A 19137-nucleotide genomic window follows, 5' to 3' on the forward strand; every position below is an offset into this window, starting at 1 on the left:
ACAAACAAGACCACACTAAAGCTGCCAGGACAACTATGTTTATTGCAGGCCACCATTTTTGATTACAGAATAAGAGACCACACAGACACCTACATACCCTTCCTATATAAAGAAATTCTCAGATATGGAAACAAGAGAACTCTCTTCTTTTTTCTTTTATTTTTAAAGATTTATGTTTTTATTTTTGAGTGATTCTGCGTCATTTTCCTCATTTATTGTGTATCCACGTGGATATCCTTGGGTTGGTAGGGGGAGAGCACAGAACTTAAGGGAAAAAGGGTGACTAAGTGCAGTAGTGGAGCTCAAGTGCACACGTATAGGTGAAGTCTGCAACTCTCTGGTGGAGACAGGAGGGAGGGACAGGGAGAGAGTGAGGGAAGAGAAAACACTGTGCCAAAGGAAATGCATGCTTTTATTTTATTTTAATTTTTATTTATTTTTTATTGTGGAAATACTGTACAGAGGGTTTAAAATTACATGGGCAAGATAATGAGTATATTTCTTATCAAGCATTGTAGCCTCCTCCTTTGTTTCCCTTTCCCATCCCTTCCCATCCTACCCACGACCCCCCACCCAATCCTCCCCACCCCTCCCACCAAAGTTGTAAAATTCATTTTTGACATAACGACTTGTACATCTCATTGAAACGGGTCCACCTGTATCCTTATTTAAACGACTTGTTTTTCCCCTTCCCCTCCAAAAACTATACCGACATAGAATACAGTGAAAGTAGGGGTTATACTATGGGGGAGGGACATATATAGCAAAAAAGAAATAATCTTATATATGCGTTAGAAACAATCGCATGAAAGAAAAAAAATTTGAATACATATCTTAGGGTTCATTTCCCTAACATCACCTTATCTGACCTTTCCTGCTTAACATAGACATATACTAGATATTGCAAATAAGTGAAACCATGGGACCTATGTTTCTTTGGGATTGGCTTGCTTCAATTAATATAATTTTTTCCAAGCTTTTGCATTTCCTAACAAAGGAGACAATGTCATTCTTTCTGATGGAGGCATAGAATTCCATTGTGTATATATACCACATTTTCTTGATCCATTCATCTACTGAGGGGCATCTGGGTTGGTTCCATATCTTAGGTATAATAAATAATGAAGCAATAAACATAGTTGTGCTGGTACCTTTAGTGTGGTCTTGTTTATAAACATTTGGGTAAATGCCCAAAAGTGGGATTGCTGGGTCATAGGGGAGCTCTATGTGAAGTCTTTTCAGGAACCTCCATACTGCTTTACAATATGGTTGAACAAGTTTACACTCCTGCCAACAATGCAGTAAGGTTCCCTTCTGTCAACATCCCCTGTAGCATCTGTTGTTATTAGAGTTCTTGATTTTTGCCATTCTAACTGGGGTGAGGTGGTATCTAAATGTTGTTTTGATTTGCATTTCTTTAATGTCTAGGGAGGTTGACCATTTCTTCATGTGTCTATTGGCCATCCTTCTTTCTCCTTCAGAGAAGTTTCTCTTTAAGTCTTTAGCCCACTTATTTATTGGGCAGTTGTTTCTTTGAGGATTTGTTTTTAGGGGATTTAATTTTTTGATTTCCAAGTATATTTTAGATATGAGACCCCTGTCCATTGTATGGCTAGTGAAGATCATCTCCCAATCCGTGGGCTTTCTATTGATCTTGCTAGCTATGTTCTTTGCCATGCAGAAGCTCTGCAACTTCATGCAATCCCATTTGCCCAACCTTTCTTTGATTCGTTGTGTTTCTGGGTCTCTATTAAGAAAATTTCGGCCTGTGCCAAGGAGACCCAGGGTTTCTCCTATTCCATCCTTTAATGTTTTCAGAGTGTCTGCTTTGACCCCGAGGTCTTTGAACCATTTGGAGTTGATTCTGGTGCAGGGTGAAATATAAGGATCTAGAGTTAGTTTTCTACATGTAGTTAACCAATATTGCCAGCACCATTTACTGAAGAGGCTGTCTTTCTTCCACTCTATTTTTTTAGCTCCTTTATCGAAGATTAGATGGCTTTAGTTCTGTAGGTTCATTTCTGGGTTTTCAATTCTATTCCATTGGTCCTGAGGTCTGTTCTTGTGCCAGTACCAAGCTGTTTTGATTACTATGGCTTTATATTAGAGTTTGAAATTTGGTATTGATATTCCACCATCAGTGTTCTTTCCGTTGAGGAGCGTTTTTGCTATTTGGGGTCTTTTATTGTTCCATCTGAATTTTTGGATTGCCTCTTCTATTTCCTTAAAGAATGAGGTTGGAATTTTGATAGGTATCATATTGAATTTTTAAATAGCCTTGGGATGTATTGCCATTTTCATGATGTTGATCTTTCCAATACAGGAGCCTGGGATTTTTTTTTTTTTTGCCATTTTCTAAGTTCTGTTTTGATATCCTTTTTCAAGTTTTTCAAGTTTTCATCATAGAGGTCCTTCACTTCTTTGGTTAAGTTAGGAAATGTATTCTTACCTGACTCAGGTCATGGTAATTGCTCTGGGCATCACTTCCATAATGACAATGGAATAAGTTAATGTAAACAAGAGAAATAGCTAGCCCTACTTTGTTAGGAAAGATCAAGGAGACAAAAGGAAAGAAGAAGGCAGATACCTCCTATAGATGGGGTTAGGAGTTAATCATTGATGGAGAGGAGCATCAGCCTGGAGGCACAGGCGGATCAGGGTTTAAATACAGTAGGGTATGAGACATGGGGATTTGTAATTTTGAATCAGAAGCGTCTGTATAAGCAGGTGAAATGAGGATACTGGATCTACCTGGCACTATCTTGCCTTCTTGTTGGATGAAGGTAGAGGCCACCTCCAGGTGTTGGCTCTGCTTGAATCCCCAGAGGAAAGGAAATCTCACCCCCAGATGATGTGCATGCCTGAGTTCCTAGAAGAAGGACGTCCCACCCCCATGTGATGTGTGTGCCTGAGTTCCTAGAGGAACTTGGACAATAGTTTCATCCCAGTCCTGTGTCTTGAACTTGAATCTTGAGCTTCCTGTGACCCTTATCTTGACCCTTTTTAGGCCCCAACAATTACACGCACCATTTTTCACCATGCTTCATGTTTCCTGCGTCTCCTCAGATCACCATGGCATCTCACTTGGGCTTTTCACTGGAGTTGGACATTGCTTTTCTGTTCTTCATTATCCTCATGGCTCAGTTTCCTGATGGTACAAAGTGCATTCAAGGCTGCAAGTTTTCTGAGGACATGTATCTGCCTGCAGTTACTGACTAATAATGAACACTCTAATAAAGACTCCTAATCTGACCTCTCAAAATATGTCCAATCTGGATCTTACAAATGAATTTCAATATAACACAGATGAGGCCAGAGGGCAGAGGGCATCTGGCTGAGAACAACTCAAGAATGGAGATACGGATAAGATTCTGATGAGATTCTCTGGGTGGAGATAGCTGGGCAGAGACCCTGGACGGCAGCATGGCCAATGGGCCAAGAGAGCTGTGAGACCTATGCAGATGCCCCTCAGCCATAATTGTTGAAAGAATGAAAGAAGGAATATAATAGATAATAGATGTATAGATATATCTATTAGATATATAGATAATATAATAATAATAGAATTCTTACTCAAAGTGGACATGGATTTCCTTGGACCATCTTTGGTCACAGAGGAAGCCATGAGTTGTCAACCTCTCAGATGGGACTTGAAGGACAGATCTGAAATTATCCAGGAGACATCTGTGAGCAGGAGGGATGGATGGGCAGAATTCATACACAGATCTCCCCCCACCCTTGCCCCGTGCAAGACATGAAGTTGAGGATCGTGGGCAAATGGACCAACTAAGGTTCCTGAGACTGATTCCTTCCAGAAAATTCTTTCTTTTCCTAAGCACTCCTGAAAAATAAAATTATGCTCCTGGAGGATAAGACTGAGACTGAGACAAAAAATATTACCATGAGTTGAACAATGATAAAACAAAATCATTTCTATCCCTGAGGAATCCAGTATTTGACATTTCCTATTCTGGGCTTGGGGTTTACTCATTTGTAGAGATTCTGTGTCCTCACCTTTAGATGTCAAAAACCTTTCTTTGGGGATTAGTCGTTATGATGTCATAGTATTTTGAATTTTCCAGAGTTATGTACTGTGGATTTCCTTTCCCCAGTCAATTGAGAGGAAAAGGGATATGTGGAGTGGATTCCTATTTTCCTGCATTTACCACTTCAAACCACAGCCCTATTTTTCCACACAGTAGGAGTTGACACCAAGACTGGCTGGAGATTTCACTCTATTCTACCCTTTGACTAGCTGACTGTTCTCAAGTTGCTAAAGAATATAATTATGAGACGAGGTATTGGTGGCTCCTAGTTATTATCAGGAGGAGGGGATCTCATGATCTCATTTTGAATTAAACTACCCCCACCCCAGCCAAATCATCATCTCTCCACTCCTCATCCATCAAATAAACATACGATGAAAGTGAAGGTCAGGAAGTAGAGCTTCCAATAGTATTGGAAAACCTGAACATGAGTGTTGGGATCTGTCATTTTCTGTGAGGCTGAAAACATTTATTTCATGTTTAAGTGCTTCGTGTTTGGGGACTATATATTAACCTATGTGATTGTTTCTTCATTGATCACTCCCTTTATCTGTAATGATCTTGTCTGTTCTAATTGGTTTTAATCAGAACTCTGTTTTATCAGATGACAGGGTGGATACTCCTGCCTTCTCACAGGATGAATTTTCCTGGAAGATTCATTTCCATCCCTTTGCTCAGACTTGTGTTGATCTGTGACTATGATTTGAGTGTATTATAGAAAACACATGAGTGGATCTTGGTTTTTTTTTGCTCCAGTCTGGTCCGCTAATCTTTTACAGGACCAGACTTGGCCCCATTGACTTGTTTCTGTGAATCAATCCAGCAGTCCAATTATCTATATCTCTATTCCATCCCCACATCCCAATTATTTTTTTGACCATTCGTGGGACTTGAACTTAGGCCTGGACTGCATCAATGAGTCTCTTTGTGCTCCAGGCGTGTGCTCCATCCCTTGAGACAGAACACCACTTCTGGCTTTTTCTGAGTAGTTGATGGATTCCTCCTGGAAAGGAAGAGGAGTTGCCCTTCTGTGACTTAGATCTGAAAACTCCACTCTATTACTTCCCATCATATCACTGTGAAGCTCTTCAGTCAGAAAATCATGTGCAAAGGTCATCAGTGCATGCTGTTCTTCCTGTTGTGTCAAAAGCACACATCCACTCTGCCAGTGCCTCTGCTTCTGCCCATATAATCCATATATGGACTACAGACTCTGCTACCTGGGGTTGACTGTGAACTTCATCCCATGGTTAGAAATGTAATGTCACCAGGTGCATTTCCCTTCAACTGTAATTTGAGGAATGTGGTCAGTTCATAGGAATGTCTAATAAAGAATATCCTGTGAGACATTTATAGAAATCACTGCTTCTCTAAAGGACATAGAAAGACATTGAGTTCATGGTTTCCTTTAATTTAGGACATGTCCTGGGACATGGACTCAGGGCTGGGATACTGTGTCTTAGATATTATTTTTCTCCCTGCTAACACCCTACTACTTGAGCCACATATGTACCTGTGTCCTTTGGGTGGTCAGCTGGAGGAAAGAGTCCAGAACTTTCACATGGCCTGGGCTGGTTTGGAACGTTCCATCTGATTCTGATGCTATCTGCCCCCAGGACTTCACTTCTTCCACCTGATAGCTAAATCAACCTCAGTTGCAAGGAAGCTTTGCCATTTCACCTTCAGCCAGAATGGAGACTTGGTTTCCCTTCCATCCATTTCACTAAGTGCCAAGTTGAAGAAAATAAATACTTGTGTACATGGAAGTGATAATCAGTTCACTGCTCCCAGTGAACACGAGTGTACTCAGCTCACCATGTTCTTGCTGCTCATCTGCTTAGAGAGCTGGAATTCCCTCCAGACCACCTGTCCCAAGCAGGACGTTTTTTTTGGCATGGGGTGTGGAGGGGGGAGAGTTAACACCTCTGGATGGTGAGCACTGATTGGTTCATCCAGGAGATTGACCCACAGGAGACTCTCATAAAAACCAAGGAGCCACCATCCTCCAAAACCATGAAGCTGAAGACAGAAAGCCCCACAGCATGAGAGTCCTGCTGCGGCTCTTCTGCTCGCATGGACTCACATGCTCAACAGAAATCTTAGAAGTCTTCCAGGTAACCTGAATACGGTGATGTGTCTCTGTGGGGAAATTGGTTGTCTGACAGTCAGTGTGTCTATCTCACATTGCTTCTGTGCATCGATCACAATTTATTAATAAGTTGCGCTGATTGTCCATAGTCATCCAAATCATATTCCATTTTGAATTCTTCCTTTGCCATTCTGCAGTAAATATAAAAGATTATTAAGAACATGTGGACAGGGGCTGGGAAGGTGGCTCAGTGGTAGAGTGCTTGCTTTGCATGCATGAGGCCCTGAGTTTGATTTCTCTGCACTGTATAAGCAGATAAAGCTGGAAGTGATGCTATGTCTCAAGTGGTAGGGCGCTAGCTTGAACTGAAGAGCTGAGGTACAGCACGTGGCCCAGAGTTCAAGCCCCATGAGTGACAAAAGAAAAAGAAAAAGAACATGTGGACAGCATGATCTGTGATTTTTGCAGTGTTATTTCATATAGGCTTAGGTATTGAATTTTTATAATTTTGTGCATGTGTTACTTTCACTCACGGGTCTCCTTGTGATCATGCCAAAGAGGCCTAGAATCTCTCCCTGAAAATCCTCATCCTGTCTAGTTCTCTCTCTCTCTTCCAATTTATTAATGCCATGCAGCAAGAATCAGAGACTCTGAATACTTCCAGTAAATTCTCTTTTGAAAGAAGCAAAGTCTGGTAGCTCAGAGTCTGGAGAGAGAACTCTCCAGGTCATTGCAAGCAGTTTACTTGAACACCTGAGTGTTTTGGGAGCAAAACTGAAGATTCATGCTTTAACATGCCTGATGGGGTGTTTCTTATTCAGCCAGAATATTGGTACACATAGACCCTCACAGCTGATAATGAAGAGCAAATCCTGGAGGGTGTACAACTGAGATACTTAATGCTCTATGTCTGCACTAGTAGAGAACTTGATGTCATATGCACAATTGCTTATATCAAGGAAGCTGCGCTTCCCCCACAATATATACACTCATACCCTCCCTGGTCCCCGTAACTGATCCATCCCCCCAGCAAATTTACATTTTAAATTTAATAAAATAGTTAATAAATATGAAATTGACTCATTTGCTATTGACCATTCTCTTTAAATTCTAACATTTAAACAATCACAAACAAGGCCACACTAAAGTTAACAGTACATCCATTTTCATGGCAGCATTGTTTACCATAGCTAAGATATGGAAACAACCCAGATGCTTCTCAGTAGATGAGTAGACCAAGAAAATGTGATATATATATGTGCGTGCACGCGCGTGCACACACGCACACACACACACACACACACACACACACACACACACACACACACACACACATACACAATGGAATTCAATGGTTCCATCAGAAAGAATGACACATGCCCTTTTGTAAAAAAAAAAAAATGGAAAGACTTGGGAAAAAATCACATTAAGTGAAGTAAGCCATACCCAAAGAATAGGTCCCATGGTTTCCCTCATTTGTTAGTCCTATAGTTAAATAGCTATGAATAAGATTGAAATGAACTCCAAGGTATGAGAACAAGAGGGTTTTGTTGTTGTTTTAAATGTACTGTATGAAGTTATTTCTTTTTTCTTTTACTTTTTTTCCTTCGGTTTATTCCTCAATCTCTCTCTCTCTCTCTATTTCTCTCTCTCTCTCTCTCTCTCTCTCTCTCTCTCTCTCTCTCTCTCTCTCTCTCTCTCTCTCTCTCTCTCTCTCTCTCTCTCTCTCTTCTCTCTCTCTCTCTCTCTCTCTCTCTCTCTCTCTCTCTCATTGTGTGTGTTCTGGAACTGGGGCTTGAACTCAGGGCTTAAAAGTCTACCTTGCCCCCTTTCTCCCAAAGCTGGCAATTGACCCATACCTCTGATTTTTGCTGGATAAATAAATGGTGATAAGAGCCTCACAAACTTTTCTGCCCTGGCTTTCCTTCCATTGTGATTTTTAGATCTCCGTCCCCTGAGTAGCTAGGAACACAGTCATGAGCCACCAATGGCCCAGTTCTACTTTCCATTAATTGGCAGTTAGTCATGATATACATAGTTCAGATTCATACTTAAATTTTTTTAATTGTTACTATAAAGATACGGGTTACAGTTTCATAAGTCGGGTAAAGAGTACATTTCTTTTTGGACAATGTCACCCCTCCCTCTTTCTGTTTGGCTTATTTATAGTGAGTCTAATGTAACCTTCATTCTTAAAGACTAGTTTATCTTTACTGCTGAGCCCTAATTTTTCTGAATTCACTCTTAGCCCTCAGGTGTTCAATGAAGTCTGTTCACTTTGGTTGCCTAGAAACCTGATGTTTCAGCCTAGCTTGAGCTTTGGGGATTGTGTCACTTACTACTCAGGTAGTTCCTCTTCCAGCTTTGTGGAATTACCTAGTGCTTGAACAGGGTATTATTCAGATAAAGTCACATGGGCACATCTGTAGATTCTTGGAACATTTTACTTACATAGCTGCATCTTCTGAAGTTTTCTGACTTTCATGTGGTAGCTGCTTCAGCCTTCCCTGACTCCAGACATTATCCCTGACTTATTTTGCCTGTGAGAGTTCTGTTGGCTTTAGGTTCTCCTCTGTGTGTTGTGGTTTGGAACTTTTCTCTAGGCAGAAAGCACAACTGTAGGGTTCACTTTGTTTTTCTTTTCTCCTGGACCAAAGTCTTGTTCTGTCTTTTCTCCAGTCTGAAAATAGTTCTTTCTTCTATTTTGTCTGGTTTTCCAGTTGCTGTGTAGGAAAGCAAGTGTAATACAAGCTTATTTACTTTACTGGAAAGCAAAAGTTCTCTCCATAATACAGTATTTGATATAACATAGTTAAATTACTTGATGTACTTGTTGATCTAGCAAGAGATGTCTAAAGGCAAAACAGAACAATTATTTTTGAAACATATTCATTTTTGTAATGTATATTGATTCCCTTACTAAGAATCAGGATAGTCTTCTAGGACAAAGTTGAGCTACAATTTGTATACTGTTTCTTTTGCAATATGACACTGTATTGAGAAATAATATTTATGTTTATACTATAGAATCATAGCTATATTTATACTACATAATCACAGTATATTGTAATACACAAATAAAGAATAGTTCCTGGGCTGGGAAGGTGTCTCAGTGGTAGAGCGCTTGCCTTGCATGCATGAGGGCCTGGGTTCAATTCCTCAGCACCACATAAGCAAAAAGAAAAAAGCCAGAAGTGGTGCTGTGGCTCAAGTGTTAGAGCGCTAGCCTTGGGCTGAAGATCTGAGGGACAGTGCATAGGCCCAGTGTTCAGGCCCCACGACCGGACCCCCCCGCAAAAAAAGAATAGTTTCTGTATGTATGAGGCTTACCTGAGGGTGTTCCTTCATGCCAGTTTGTAGCCACACCTTTGTGTCTGTTCACAGCCCTTGCCAGCAATTGATCTGTTTCTGACTATAGTTTCCTCTTGTTTAGAAGGTCATGTCACTGAAACTTTTTACTCTACTCTTGTGTAGATACATACTTTTTATTTTGCTAGTTCTGTGGCTTGAACTCAGGACCTGGCACCATCCCTGACCCTTTTTGTACTCAAGGCTAGAGTTCTTCCACTTAAGCCACTGCACCACTTCCAGCTTTTTCTGAGTAGTTTATCCGAGACAGGAGTCTCATGGACTTTTCTGCCTGGTCTGGCTTTCGAACTGCAAATCTCCAATGTCAGCCTTTTGATTAACTACGATTACAGGCTTAAGCCATCAGTGCCCAGCTAGATCTATCTATCTATCTATCTATCTATCTATCTATCTATCTATCTATCTATCTATCTATCTATCTATCTATCTATCTATCTATCTATCTATCTATCTATCTATCTATCTATCTATCTTTCTAGTAATGGGGCTTGTACTCTGGACCTCGACACTGTCCCTCAGCTCTTCAGCTTAAGGCGAGTGCTCTACCACTTGATCCACAGCACCACTTCCAGTTTTCTGGTCGATTATTGGAGATAAGAGTCTCATGGAGTTTCCTGCCTGGGCTGGCTTTGAATCTAGATCATCAGATCTCAGTCTCCTGAGCAGCTTGGATTACAAGCGTGAGCCACCAGCACCTGACTAGATCAATACTTTTATATTTGAAATGAAATGAAAATTTAAGACTGCTTATCTTATTAGCCTTCATCCTAAAGTATTTTGTGTTTGTAGGCAAAAATGGCTCAATTTTTTAAAAAATAAATCACATAATAATAAAGCAAAAATGTCAATGAACCTTTCTTTTGTGCTTATACATCTCCCTTTTGTAGGAGAAACCACTGCCAAAGCGAATGAAAACTCCTTACCAGTATCTGTGCCATTTGATGTCCTCTCCACCTTCTCCCCTGCTGTTGAGAGCACAGTGAGTAAGAAGTGCAAACTGCCTTACTCCCTTTCATTCCTGTCGTGGGTTTCCATCTCTTTCCATTCTTTTCCTGCAAAGTCATGGGACTGCATATTCAAGGGTGCTAGATATTTGAGCATAAATCTCTTCTGAGTAGTACAGTAAAAGCTATATATAAACTTCCCCTAAAAATATAGGAATATACATTGGAGAGTTACAGAAAGACCATGCACATAACATTTTATGGACCAGAAATTCTGAAGGTTTTTTGGCCTTAGAAAATATCTGCTTTACAAAAATATTTTTTCTGATAATTTTTCTTTTTATTTTTTTTGGTCATGGGGCTTAAACTCTGGGCCTGGGTGCTGTCCCTGTGCTCTTCAGTCCAGGCGAGTGCTCTACCACTTGAGCTACAGCACACTTCTGGTTTTCTGGTGGTTTATTGGAGATAAGAGGCTCACGGGCTTTTGTGCCTGGGCTGGCAATGACCTGTGATTCTCAGATCTCAGCCTCCTGAATAGCTAGGATTACAAGTGTGAGCCATGGATACCAGGCTCTCATAATTTCATTTTTAAACAGAAGGGAAGAATGATCATTTAAAATGAGAGATACTTACACAACTGTACATGATTAGAAACATTTTAAGAGAGCACAGAACCTAAGTATCTTTCGTACATAAAGGTAGGTAGCTTGTGTGTGTGTGTGTGTGTGTGTGTGTGTGTGTGTGTTTGTGTGTGTGTGTGTATGTGTGTGTGTGTGTGTGTGCGTCCCAGTCTTGGGGCTTGAAACCAAGTCCTAGGTGCTGTATCTGGGCTTACTTCCTCAAGGCTACTCTCTACCGCATAAGCAGAAAAAAACCAGAAATGGCACTGTGGCTCAAGTGGTAGAGTGCTAGCTAGTCTTGAACTGAAGAGTTCAGAGACAGTGCCCAGGCCCAGAATTCAGGCCCCATGATGGACAAAAAAATACAAAAAATAAATTAAAAGGCCATACAAAAAGATGAAGTCACAAAACAAACCCTGAAAATAAAAGCAACTTGAAACCTGTGGCTGAGGCACAGGAAGTACTGCTAAGAAGGATACATTGTTGCAAATATGGCCAAGTAAGATTCAACCATGGAGGTGAAGGGGGAATCAGGAGGTAAAGCCAGGTACAGGATGCTTTTCTCTTCCTTTTGTGAATTTACCACATTTGTATGCACAATTCTTTCCTTTTATTCAGGATTCCCTGCACTAGGATCAATGGGTCACAGGGCATCTCTCCATTCTCTTTCACTTAACTTGGTGGTGAAAATAGGAGCAACTCATGGTCAAAATCCACTTCTGGTAGGAGTTACCAGTAGTCAATACCATCGATGAGGTAAAAGAAAACATCAACATTTCCTATTAGGTCCTCATCAATTGCTTTGTAATCCAAAGTGATGAAGGGTAGGGGCTAGGGGAGTCAGCTCAAGTACAAGATCCCCTGCAGAGGAAGAGGGATCTAGTTAGTAGCTAGAGGCTCTCAGTTTGAACTCTAGTACTTCTGTTTAAAAACCTTTAACTAGGGGCTAGGAATGGGGCTTAGTGTTAGAGTGCTTGCCTAGCAGGCATGAAGCCTTGTGTTCAGTTTTTCAGTACCACCTAAAAAGAAAAAGCCAGAATTGGAGCTGTGGCTCAAGTGGTAGCATGCTAGCTGTGAGTTAGAGATGCTCAGGGACAGTGTCCAGGGCCTGAGTTCAATCCCCAAGATTGTTTTCTCTCTGTCTCGCACTCTCTATGTAGACAGATAGCCAGATAGATAGATAGATAGATAGATAGATAGATAGATAGATAGATAGATAGATAGATAGATAGATAGATAGAGAGAGAGAGAGAGAGATAAAATTTCTACAGATAATCTGTTACAGATATAGATAGATCTGTTATCTTTAGCAGATAGATAATCTATAGAGTTTATCTATCTATATCTATATCAATTGGTATCTAGTTGTCATTTATATTCATGATTTCAGGACATCAAAGATTTACTCAACATAACCTCATTACTGCTTGTATTTCAATCTTGGGGTGTGTGTGTGTGTGTGTGTGTGTGTGTGTACCTACACATGCATGCTGGGGCTTGAAGTTATAGATCTGTGCTCTTGTTTGGCTTTCTGTTTTGTTTTTGTTTTCTTTCTCTCCTTTTCTCTTTCTTTCTTTAGGTGCTAGTTCTAGGCTTGAAATCATGGCCTAGTTCCAGTCCCTGAGACTTTTACCCAAGGTAAAGCCACAGCTCTACTTTGGCTTTTATTCTTTGTTTTTGTGGTTAATAGGCAAGAAGAGTCTCATAGATTTCCCTGCCCAAGGTGGCTTTGAATTGTGATCCTCAGATCTCAGGCTTCTGACTATCTAGAATAGCAGGAATGAGCCACCAACGAATACCTAGCTTTGTTTGGCTTTCTGGGTTTCCATAGTACTCTGTCACTTGAAGCAAACCTCCAGCTCGGCATTTTGCTGCTTACTGGAGATAAGACCTCATTCATTTCTCTGTGTAGTCTAGCTTTTAGCATTGTAAATTTGCTGCACTTGTTGTGCGTTGACATCCTTGGTTTCTTACGTGGAATTGTTCATAATCTCATTGAAGAAGTCTTGTGTGTGATGAATTGTGTGATTTTGGAGGTTCTCTATCTTTGATGGTTTAATTACAATGTGTTAAGTGATCACAGTTTGTTCTACTTGAAGTCTATTGGGCTGCTAAATGCTTGAATATATAGGCTCATGCTAGAAATCAAAATTGGAAAAGTTTTGATCATTACTCCTTCCTTTTTGTGTCGTGGGCCTTGAACTCAGAGCCTAGCTCTGTGCATGAGTCTCTCTGTGCTCCCCCCCACCACTTGTCAGAGTTGATCATTTCCATTTTGCTCTGTTCACATGTGTTCTGCTTGCCAAAATTTGCTGCTGAACACCTCTAATCATTTATTTATTTCAGTTATTTCTTACAAGTTTTCACTTTTGTGAATTCCTGGTTTTACTGAAGATCAAAGGTTGGGCCTACATATAACCAGGAAATGATACCTGGAATTTGTGTGAGTGGCTCAGACCCCTTTAATTCTATTCTTACTGCCTTATCCTCTTTCCTGCAATCCACACCAGTGGCCAGTTGGGGCTTTCTTACAACTAGTTGACCAAAGCACAGCATTGGATCTAGTTTACTCCCAGTTCTGCAGGCTTTCTCTGAAAGATGGCCTCTGAAGTCTTAGATTTAGAACTCTCTTGGCTTTCCATGCTTTCTCCTCTCTCTGTACCACAAACACACACACAGACACACACACACACACACACACACACACACACACACACACACACACACACACACACACACACACACACCCCAGACATTTAAGCCATGATTTCTTAAGTAGAACTATCTTTTGATACTTTAAATAGTCCAAAATACTTGATGTGGCACAAAGTAAATAGTTCATATTTTCTTTTTGTTGCCAGTCCTAGTGCTCCATCTCTTTCTTGGGTGCTATCCCTGAGCTTTTGTGCTCTACCACTTGAGCCACAGTTCTACTTCCAGAATTTAATGCTTATGAAGGCCCAGGTTTGATTCCTCAGTACCACATAAACAGAAAAAGCTGGAAGTGGTGCTGTGGTTCAAGTGGTAGGGTGCTAACCTTGAGCAAAAAATGCTCAGGGACATTGCCCAGGCCCAGAGTTCAAGCCCCAGGACTGGAAAGAAAAAAAGGAGGTAAAAATCTCACAGACTTTCCTGCCCAGGCTGGATTTGTACCATAAACCTCCTAAGTAGCTAGGATTTCAGGTATGAGTCTTAGGTGCCCAGTTTAGGCATCCTACTTCAATAAAGCTTCCTCAGCCATTACTTGTGCAGAGCTCCTATCCCTTGTTTTTCAAGAACTTATTAAAGGCTTTGCCACATTCTTTAGATTTGTTGTCATTACATTTCTATTATTATTACTTCCCCCATCACTGCCTCACTCTCTCTATCTTTCTCTCTCTCTCTGCCCTCTTCTTTTTTTCTTTCTCTCTCTTTCTCTCTCTCTCTCTCCTTCCTGGTGGGTTTTGAACTCAGGGTCAGGATGGGGTATCATTGGCTTAGTTCTTTTTTTTCTCAAATATGATGGCCTATCATTTGAACAACAACTTCAATTCTGGCTTTTTGATAGTTAACCAGAGATAAGAGTCTCATGGATTTTCCTATCTAGGCTGGCTTTGAACCACACTCCTCAGATCTCAGCTTCCTGTGTCACTAGGATTAGAGGTATGAGCCATTAGTACCCAGTTTCAAATAATATCATTTTTAGTTTTTTTTTCCTGAAGTCATTCATAGCTAAGAAACAATGATGCTAATTTTCATTAAGGAATTAAGCCTCTTCAAAGCCCCTTAAATTCCAAATGTTTTTGAGTTTTCATGCTTTCTCTGAAATCTATGGACTAGGCAAAGTATATATGTGTAAATTCACATTACCCCATCTGCCTAGCCCAGCTTAGCTACTGCCAACTTGCTTATTCTCCCTAACATTTGGGAACGGTGCTTTCTGTGGAGCTAAGATGTGCAAACCAAAGGATTCAATTATACTCGGTAAGGATAAATCAGCCTTCATGAGGCCTCCTGTCCATGGAAGACCCATGTTGCAGGGAAGAGTTTGTTCCCAAGAAGAAGGGATGCAGATTGGAAAGAATGACCTGGTGTGCTGTAATTTGCACTGTGAAAACCACAACCACACAGATAATTGTTCATGAGGCCACTGCATTCACAGCCCATCTCCACTGATATTTTTTGTTTGGGTTTTTTTTTTTTTTTTAACTGTGTTTTTTTTTTTGTCTTTTCTTTTTTTTTTGGTACTGGGGATCGAACCCAGGACGTTGCACTTGCTAAGCAAGCGCTTTGCCACTGAGCTACATCCCAGCCCTCCACTGATATTTTTTGCCAGTTGTGGGGCTTGAACTCAGCCTGGGAACTGCCACTAAGCTTTTTTGCTCAAAGGTAGAATTCTGCAACTTAAACCCATCACTACTTCTGGCTTTTTCTGTTTATGTCACACTTCATGCATGCTAGGAAAGCACTCTACCACTAAGCCACATTCCCAGCCTTCACTGATCTTTTTATGCATTCCATTTTTCACATGTTAAGTAGAAACCTTGTATATCACCAGGAGCAGAGAGGGACTTATAGCCTGTAACAGACCAATGCAATCAAAATAGTTACCTAGAGGGTGAAATGTGTTTCAAACTTAAATTTTAAAAACCCTAATTTAATTAGAGTTGGGAAAAGGATTTCCTAAAAAGATGACCTCTAAAACAACAGGCCTTGCTTCAGGGCTTATTAATGTTCAATGTCCTATGGTGTAGGGTGGGGCCATGGTTTTAAGTCACAGATTTTGCCCCAAAGGATTTCATAGATCCATAGAATAAAAGACATTCTCAGAGAATAATGAGAGACTGAATCATTAAATGCCAGTGGTTTAGTACTAAGTGTTATAAATAAAATAAAGAAGGAATTACTCAGAAAAATGAATCTATGCACAGAAAATGGGCAAAGTAGTCTTAACTGGGTAATGAGATGAGAACTTGGGGGTGTGCCCTGCTTGGGATGTGAGATGATTGGGAGAGACAAAGGTATGCAGTCTTGACTAGAACATGTATTGAAACATGTATTCTAAAATCTAACAAACCTGGTCCAACAGTGATGCCTAAGCCACCTTAGAGTGGCTTCATCAGTACATCCAAACCATGCCCAGCCACAACCATCCACTTTAGCATTGGTTCATCAACTTATGCATTTGTGGTTCCTTTGCTATGGACCAGGGATGGAGCGTGCAGACCCAGGGCAAAGTCAGCAGATCCTAGATGGCTGCTTCTGAACATACCCTGTGGTTTGTTGATAACTGGCTTACACTTACATCCAAGACAAGCTCCTTGGCTGTAAGCCATGGAAAGATGACTGAGGCAGGAAAGTCAGAAGGAAAACAGTAAGTCTGATCATGGAAGTCAGGAATCTTCCATGTAGGCACAGTACCTAGGCCCTGGGTTCAAGCCTCAGGAATGGCACACACCAAAAAAAATAATACAATAGTTGTAGCTAGTTTCAGTGACTGTAGTATTTGACCACACCTAGTGATTAATGTGGAGACTAAGAACAAAGTTTGGGCAGTATGCTTGCCTCTTTTTCCTCCTTTGGTGATATTCCACACTTTCCAGGCTTTAAATGATCCCTTCCCCCTGGTAATCACCAAATGCAATTTCTAACTCAAAATGCTCTTTCCCAGGCTTGGGGAATTAAAGGCCTGTCTACTAGACAGCTCCAGTTAGCCAGGCTATCTCTCAATGGTGAAGCAAAATTATTTGCCTAAAACAGAATTTGAGATTCCTTTCCCTGCTTGCTAGAATATTTCTCTTCCTACCATCTTCTCATTGTAATAGTTCTACCATCTATCTTATTATTTGCTTCAGCCAAAAGCCTACATCATCTTTGGAGCAAGTTCTAATGTCTCATTTTACAAAACCATTTCCACAAGCTGGGCACTAGTGGCTCACACGTGTAACCTTAGATACTTGGAAGGCTGAGATCTTAAGGTCACAGTTCAAAGCCAACCCCTACAGCATAGTCAGTGAAACTCTTATCTCCACTTAACCACCAAAATGGCCAAGAGTCCAGCTGTCACTCACATGTTCAGCATTACTAGAGTGAAAAACTAAGTGAGATTGCTAGGCTTTGAATTCAAGCCCCAGTACCAGCAAAAAGAAAAAGAAAAACAATAAACAACAAACACTACTTCATCTACTACTTTTACTCCATTGTTGACATTCTAATCTACACTGACCTGTACTAAACAATGGCCACACAGGGCTCCTGGCTTTCACTCTTCATTTATTCTCCACATTGCCACCATGGTGAACCTTGAAAAGCACATATCACATAGTGATACCTCCTGCTATTATCCACAGTGGAAAGTTCTAGAAGAAACCCACATTGATTGCCCTTGCTTATATGACCCTATGTGACCAGACTCTTCTCTGGGTCATATGCATCTGCCACCATCCCTCTTCACTCATTTCATTCCAGTGACACGCAACCTTGATGTTCCTCAAAAACACCAAGTCTCCCACCTCACAACCTTTGCTCCAAGTGTTCCCCTCTGCCCAAAATCATCTTTCCCCAACTCTTTCCTTCATGACTCCTTTGCGGAACTCACACCTTAATTCATTAGTCACCATTTCCAGGAAGCCTCTTTTATATAGTTTTTTTTTTGTCGGTCGTGGGGCTTGAACTCTGGGCCTGGGCATTGTCCCTCAGCTCTTCAACTCAAGGCGAGCGCTCTACCACTTGAGCTACAGCGCCACTTCCTCCCGGAAGCCTCTTTTGATCATCTTAAGGTAGCTGCACCCAAGGTTGTGGTTGAGGCAGAACTTAAATAACTCCATTTCTCCATTTTCTTTTGTTTCATAGTGTTTGCCACTGTTTGGATTGTGGGGGGTCATGGGGCACGAAATATGGGCCTGAGCACTCTCCCTCAGCTCTTCAGCTCAAGGCTAGCACTCTACCACTTGAGCCACAGTGCCACTTCCCACTTTTTCTCCTGATGTGATGCTGAGGAATCGAACCCAGGGTCTCAAGCACTCTACCACTGAGCCACCTTCCAAGCCTGTTTGGATTTTTTAACTGTTTCTTTGTCAGTTAGTATCCTCATCTAGAACATCAGCTCTATGAAAATGAAGTTTTTATACATTTTAATTCCAGGCCATTCCTAGACATTGAAACAGAGCTTGGCTCCCAGTTTTCCTTCATTAAATAGTTGATGCAGGGCTGGGAAGGTGGCTCAGTGTTAGAGCACTTGCCTTGCATGATTGAGGCCCTGGGTTTGATTCCTCAGCACCACATAAGCAAAAAGCAAAAAACCGGAAGTGGAGTTGTGGCTCAAGTGGTAGAGTGCTAGCCTTGAGCTGAAGAGCTGAGGGATAGCGCCCAGGCACAGAGTTCAGGCACCACGACTGGACCATAAAATCAATCAATCAATAAATAAATAAATATTTGATGCATCATTGCCAAAGATGGTGGATACCGATGGCATGAACTTTCATAAAATCGTTGAGCATGCTGGCATCAATTTACCTCTCTGTCTGAAGATGAAGTTAATATACTATCTCTTTCAGAATGTAATGGGAGTCATTATAATCAATGGAGAGGCTCAAGTCTTTACCAATCATTGTGACACAAATATTAGAATCTATGGGCAGGGAGCCATTTGAAAGTGGTAATCACAAAATAATGGAGAAAGAAATTTGTTTTATTTATGAACCTCCTGAGATCTGAGAAAGTGGGCAGAAATAAAATACTCCCATTTGCAATCTAAACATTCATAAACACAGTTCACACTAAATAAAATTGCACTAACATTTTAATTGACATCAATAGACATTTTGTTAAGTGTTTTGTTTTTTGAGCTCATTTATATATCTATGGTAAGAAGACTCCCTTCCATTTGAATATTTTAGTGGATATACTTTTCAAATGAATGTCAGTGCTACCTTCTGTGATATCACCCTGGACAGAAACCTTTTGTTGATAACATTGGGGTATCATTATACGCTTACACTATTATATCTGAGTAGGAAATAGCAATGCACTGTGAAATTATAAAGGCAAACTTTCATGTGCATCATACTGCTTTTTTTCCTCCTCTCTCC

The 19137-nt window shown here is 40.8% G+C and overlaps 1 protein-coding gene across 1 annotated transcript in view; it reads right to left on the minus strand.

Annotated features, from left to right (window-relative positions):
* Window positions 1-8283: 8283 nt before the first annotated feature.
* The window catches only part of LOC138818904 (protein FAM114A2-like), a 47399-nt gene continuing 36545 nt past the window's right edge, over window positions 8284-19137 (minus strand). Inside the window, exons 8-9 of the mRNA XM_070010023.1 lie at window positions 10428-10556; window positions 8284-8858 (exon numbers count right to left, since the gene is read on the minus strand). Coding sequence (XP_069866124.1) covers window positions 8835-8858; window positions 10428-10556 — 153 coding nt within the window. The 3' untranslated portion in view covers window positions 8284-8834. The remainder of the gene's footprint in view (window positions 8859-10427; window positions 10557-19137) is intronic.

Source organism: Dipodomys merriami, unplaced genomic scaffold (assembly GCF_024711535.1).
Source record: "Dipodomys merriami isolate MVZ:Mamm:240054 unplaced genomic scaffold, mDipMer1.0.p SCAF_79, whole genome shotgun sequence".
In the NCBI taxonomy this organism is placed as follows: Eukaryota; Metazoa; Chordata; class Mammalia; order Rodentia; family Heteromyidae; genus Dipodomys; species Dipodomys merriami.